At 41.3% G+C, this 5,834-nt stretch overlaps 1 protein-coding gene across 1 annotated transcript in view; it reads right to left on the reverse strand.

Annotated features, from left to right (window-relative positions):
* LOC106868987 (probable C-mannosyltransferase DPY19L3) overlaps positions 1-1,728 on the reverse strand; it is a 29,297-nt gene extending 27,569 nt beyond the window's left edge. Inside the window, exon 1 of the mRNA XM_014914471.2 lies at positions 1,289-1,728. Within this exon, the coding sequence (XP_014769957.1) occupies positions 1,289-1,531 (243 nt within the window). The 5' untranslated portion in view covers positions 1,532-1,728. The remainder of the gene's footprint in view (positions 1-1,288) is intronic.
* Between the last annotated feature and the right edge of the window lie 4,106 nt (positions 1,729-5,834).

Genomic DNA, 5,834 nt, shown 5'->3' on the forward strand with positions numbered 1-5,834 from the left:
ATCCTGCTCGAATGGGGCTGTTAGCGCTCCACTGGCACAGGTGCCAGTCATCGAATTTGGTTCGATTTCGATTTCACTTGCCCCAACAGGTCTTCGCAAGCAAAGTTTAGTGTTCAATGAAGGAAAGGTTGGCATGAAAGAACAATATATTATTAGAAACAATGCTACACTTAGAGAAGCTGTTGAAGGTGTTCTTTGGGGCATCTACATGATAGTTCTATCTTCCAGAAATAATAGCAAAATCTCCCTCAAATCATGTTAGACTCATCTCAGGGGCTGAAATGGTAGAGTTGTCAGAACATTGTATGAAATACTTTGGAGTATCCTTTATGGAGCTCTGTGCTCTGAGGTTGAATCCTGGCTAGGTCAAATCTGGGTTTCATTCTTCTGGGGTCAATAAACAAAGTACCAGTCAAAATACAGGGGTCAATTCTCTTATCTCTTTTTCACTCTTCTTCCCTCTCTCACTTGTCCCCTCTTTAGCTTTCATTGAATTCACTACATTGCACTGGGACCACATAACACCACTACAACCACCATGCACCTCTACACACCACCACCACCACCACCACACAACCATGTAACCACTACATAGCCACCACTGCCATACACCACCACCAGATACTACTACACATACATGTCTGCCTGGCGCTCCGTTAGTTATGACATTGAGGGTTCCAGTTGACCTAATCAATGGAACAGCCAGCTTGTGAAAGTAACATGCATGTGGCCGAGGACTCCACAGACGCATGTACCCCTGATGTAGTTCTCAGGAAGATACAGTGTGACACAGAATGTGACAAGGCCGGCCCTTTGAATTACTGGTACAACTCGTTTTTGGGAGCTGAGAGGACTGGAACAACGTAGAAGGAAGGAAGGAAGGATAGATGAACAGGCAGACAGACAAACAGATAAATAGATAAATAGATAGATAGCTACGGCATTGTCAGGTATGATGATGTGGGTCCCAATCAAAGGAACAGCCTGCTTGTGAAATTAACGAGCAGGTGGTTGAGTACCCCACAGACGTATGTACCCTTGATGTAGTTCTCAGGGAGATTCAGTGTGATACAGAATGTGACAAAGCTGATCCTTCGAAATACAACTTGTTTTTGAGAGCTGAGTGGAGTGGTGCAACATGAAATAGAATGTCTTGCTTAAGGACAGAATGTGCTGCTGGGAATTGAACTCACAACCTTATGCTCATGAGCCACACACGTTCACCACAACACACAACCACCACTACTACTATAGTGACCTGAGCCTGTCCTTCCAAGAAAGATCTCACCTTAATGTTGGTAAACCATAAATAGTTCTCGTGTAGTTGAGCCATGTAGCGAGCATGTTTCCAGCCACAAATGCAGCAGACGGATGCACCAAGTGCAATGCTGACCAACCAGATAAGGTTCCAAAGCAAGGTGGACCCTGTCTGTGCGTCTACGCTGGATTCTGCAGTGTTGCTGATCTGGGTCTGCTTCTTCTGGCCATTGGTGGTGGACCGCTTCTTATGACGGTGTCGTGGTTCGGACATCAGTGAAGAGTGTGTGTGTGTGTGTGTGTGTGTGTGTGTGTGTGAGATAGATAGATAGATAGATAGACAGACGGATAGATAGATAGACAGATAGATAGACGGATAGATAGACAGACGGATAGATAGATAGACAGATATATAGATAGATAGATAGATAGAGACTATATGTGTGTGCAAGAGAAGAAGAGACAGGAATAGAAACTGACAGAGAGACTGTATGGGAAAGAGAGGGAGGGAGAGAGAGAGGGATAAAAATAGAGTGTGGGAGAGAGAGAGAGACAGACAGACTGTGCGTGTGAGAGAAAAAGAGGGAGGGAGGGAGAGGGTGACAGATATAGAAGCAGAGTATGTGGGAGAGAGAGAGAGGAGTGAGAGCACGTGTGTGTGTGTGAGAGAGAGTGGGGGTGAGGATGTGTGTGCGTGTGTGTGTGTGTTTATGTATGTATGTGATATAGTATAGAAGGATAACGGGTTAACGCCGTTAGTAAGAGAGGTTAAGAATGTAGAAGAGGAGGGTGGAACACTGTAACAAAATGCATTGAGTGAAGTTAAAATGAAGTTAAAAGCAATTAAGAATTAGACAAGGGGATATGAAAAAAATGGCAAAGTGGAAAATGTGGAAAAGTATGTATGGAAATATTTGCGTGTTGTTTTGAATGTGTGAATAAGCAAGTATGTGTTTGAGTTTGTGTGTGTGAGAATGAGATAGACAGAATGTGTCTGAATTAGTGTGCGTGGTGAATGAATGAATGGGAATGCATAAATAAGTGGCAACAAGAATGAATTACAAGTGTATATACAAGCGTATAGGTGTGTGTGTGTGTGTGTATGAAGATAGGAAGATAGACAAATAAATAGATAGATAGAGAGGTAGATAGACAGAGAGGCAGATAGACAGAGAGGCAGATAGACAGAGAGGCAGATAGACAGAGAGGCAGATAGACAGATAGACAGAGAGGCAGATAGACAGAGAGGCAGAGAGATATGTAGTCAGACAGATGAATGGATGGATAGACAGACAGACAGACAGACAGACAGACAGACAGACAGACAGACAGACAGACAGACAGATAGGTAAACAAGAGAGAAAGAACTATTGCGTGTGCAGTATAAGCCTGGGTTTACAAATCACAGAAAAGTTCTCGGGTCCTTCTCAACACTTGGTCTCCACTTAGTATTTGGCTCTGTCAAACTCTGTAGTAGTAGTAGTAGTAGTAGTAGTAGTGAGTGGTGGTAGTAATGGTTGAGAGACAGTGTGTGAGTGGGGGAAGAGAAAGAGGGAGGACCAAAGTGCATAGAATGAAGAGACAAAGAGAGGGAGGAGTAGGATGAGGAAGAGAAGGTGAATAGGTCTGACGTGTGTGTGTGTGTGTGTGACAGGGAGTGTGTGTGCATGTATATGTCCATGTGTGTGTGTAGGAGAGAGAGAGAGAGAGAGAAACAGGGAGAGAGAGATAGAGACAGAGAGACAGACAAACAGAGAATGTGTGCATCTGTTTGTACATGTGCCTGTCTATGTGTGTATATATATATATATATATATATATATATATATGTGTTGATGTGTGTGAGGGGAAGAGAGACAGACAGACAGAGAGAATGTGTGTGTGTGTGTGTGTGTGTGTGTGTGTGTGTGTATAACAGGTTGTGGCAAGAATCTATACGGATTAAAACAGATTTATGAAGTGATTTTTGCAAGACCTAGAGAAAATTTCTTTTCTTTTTCTTTTTGGTAAGCAAATGTGTACAAACACACACACACACACACACACATATACATACACACATACCCCAAAATCCATAAACACAAACCAACATAAATACACACATGCACACACACACAAATATATAGCATCATGCACTAACCTTAACAGCTGTTACCAAATCCACACACCTTTTCCTTCAAATTGATTTCTGTCTCGGGTACTATCAATTACATCCACCCATTCACATGCGTCAGTACCTAATTCATTGATTACCACTTATTTTATTGGTTTTGAAATGATGACAGGCAAAGCTGACCTGGGTAAGATTTGAACTCAGAATGCAACCAAATACCACAAGGTATTTTTGTCTTTTTTTTTTTGTCCCAATCCTGCCATCTATCTGTCCTTACATACCACAAAATGCTTCAAATGTTGCTCTCCTAATTTTACCATCTACCCACAATCACTGCATGAAATGCAAAGAGATTGGCGAAATTTGTGATTCAAGTCCCCCAGAAGGGGGTCGCCTGTGTGTCTCAATGACCATGAAAACTATATCAGCAGAGTGCAAACTTTTGTTAGGGCCTCACATGCTGGACAAGTGAAAGGATAGAGGCCAGATAGACAAAATACGGACCCCTTCTTCCTCAGTGGCAAAAGCGGGCTTGTGTAGGGCTTACAACCCTAACTAAAAAGTGAAACTGAAGTTACAGAAGTATTGACGATAATTGAAAACTAACAAAGCCAGAAGAGGGGAACTTTCCGTCAGAGAAAACCCACGAGGTGTTGAAGAATTCCTGGCTTTGAGTAAATGAAAATATCGGGGGGGATTAGTTATTTGTGATTTTATTCAACATATTCCCCTCTCTGGCATAAGAGTAATTAGTTGCTGTGTGCAAGAGAAAAGACTGTGCTCGTTTGGTCATGTGATGTGGATGGATGCTGACAGACATATAAAGAAGTGCTGATCTCGCAAAGTAGATGGTACATGTGGAAGTGGAAGACCCAGAAAGACGTGGGATGAAGTACTGAAGAACAATCTCAAGATGCTGAACCTTTCAGGTGAGATGACAAAGAACCGAGACACCTGGCACCTTCCTGTACTCAAGAGGACTTGTACTTCACAGTAGAAGTATTAAGACCGGTCCTTCTGGTGGTGTGGAACACTTGTGGCACTGTCACATAAAAGTGCCTGTGTGGTGCCATGTAAAAGCACCCAACACACACTGTAAAGTGGTTGGTGTTAGAAGGGCATCCAGCCACAGAAATCATGTCAAATCAGACTGGAGTCTGGTGCAGCTCTCTAGTTTACCAGCCCTGATCAAACTGTCCAACCCATGCCAGTATGGACAACAGACATTAAATGATGTGTGTGTGTGTTCTCAAATCATCGCATATATATGTATGTATATATCTATACACACAGACACCTCTATGTGCGTGTGTACCCTAGTCTTGATATCACATGATAGCTGTAAATGAGTACCATTGTCAAACAAGTGGGGTTGTTCATTTGTGGTCTTCCGTATAAAATATGTCTAGCTATGAGGAATTATTACCTTTCCAGGAAACAGGTGAGGCATGGCAACAGGAAGGAGCATCCGGCTGTAAAAATCTGCCTTAACAAATTCCATTTGACCCAGGCTAGTTTGGAAAAACTGGATATCAAAATGATGACGATGATGATACACACACACACACACACACACAGAAAAACACCTTAAGTTTTGTGTTACAAAAATGAACTAGCAGAGGGAGGTAATTAGAACAGCCGGTGACCACATCAAAACTTTGGCAAGCTGTTTCCACGAAATCAATGTAGATTTTATGTATATAAAAATATATATCATTATCATCATCATCTTCATTTTACATCTGTTTTCCATGCTGGCATGGGTTGGACAGTTTGACCAAAAACTGGGAAGCGGCACCAGGTTGCAGTCCGATTTGGCATGGTTTCAACAGCTGGATGCTCTTCATAATGCCAACCACTCCAAGAGTGTAGTGGGTGCTTTTTATGTGACAGTTACACAGAACTAGCATCGGCCACAACTACGATCTCACTTGACTTGACAAGTCTTCTCAAGAACGGTATATCACAAAAGGTCTTGATCACTTGTTGCTGCCTCTGTGAGGCCCAACGTTCAAGTGGTGCCGGTTACATGACACTGGCATCAGCCACAACTATGATTTCACTTGGCTTGATGGGTCTTCTCAATCACAGCATGTACCTCAATGTTCAAGGCTGCTTTTTACATGTCAGCTACTCAGCCACAACTATATATACATATATATAATAATATTATTAGGGACAAAATCCAAAATTACAGGTAAAAAACTCAATTAAAATCAATTTATAAAAAAAAATTAAAATTAAAATTAAATTGAGCCTTATAGATAAAGTATATATAAAATATATATAGTTTTAGGGAAAATAACCAATTTTCAAGAACTCATCGATTATGGATGAAGGGATGATTATTGAATGGTTATTATTTTGATATTATGATATTTTTTAAATAATTTTTCTATCTTTATATAATAAGTATTTCATATTAATTCATTTGGTACTTATTGTTGGTTGAGATATATATCTA

Source organism: Octopus bimaculoides, chromosome 27 (genome assembly GCF_001194135.2).
Source record: "Octopus bimaculoides isolate UCB-OBI-ISO-001 chromosome 27, ASM119413v2, whole genome shotgun sequence".
Classification (NCBI taxonomy): Eukaryota; Metazoa; Mollusca; class Cephalopoda; order Octopoda; family Octopodidae; genus Octopus; species Octopus bimaculoides.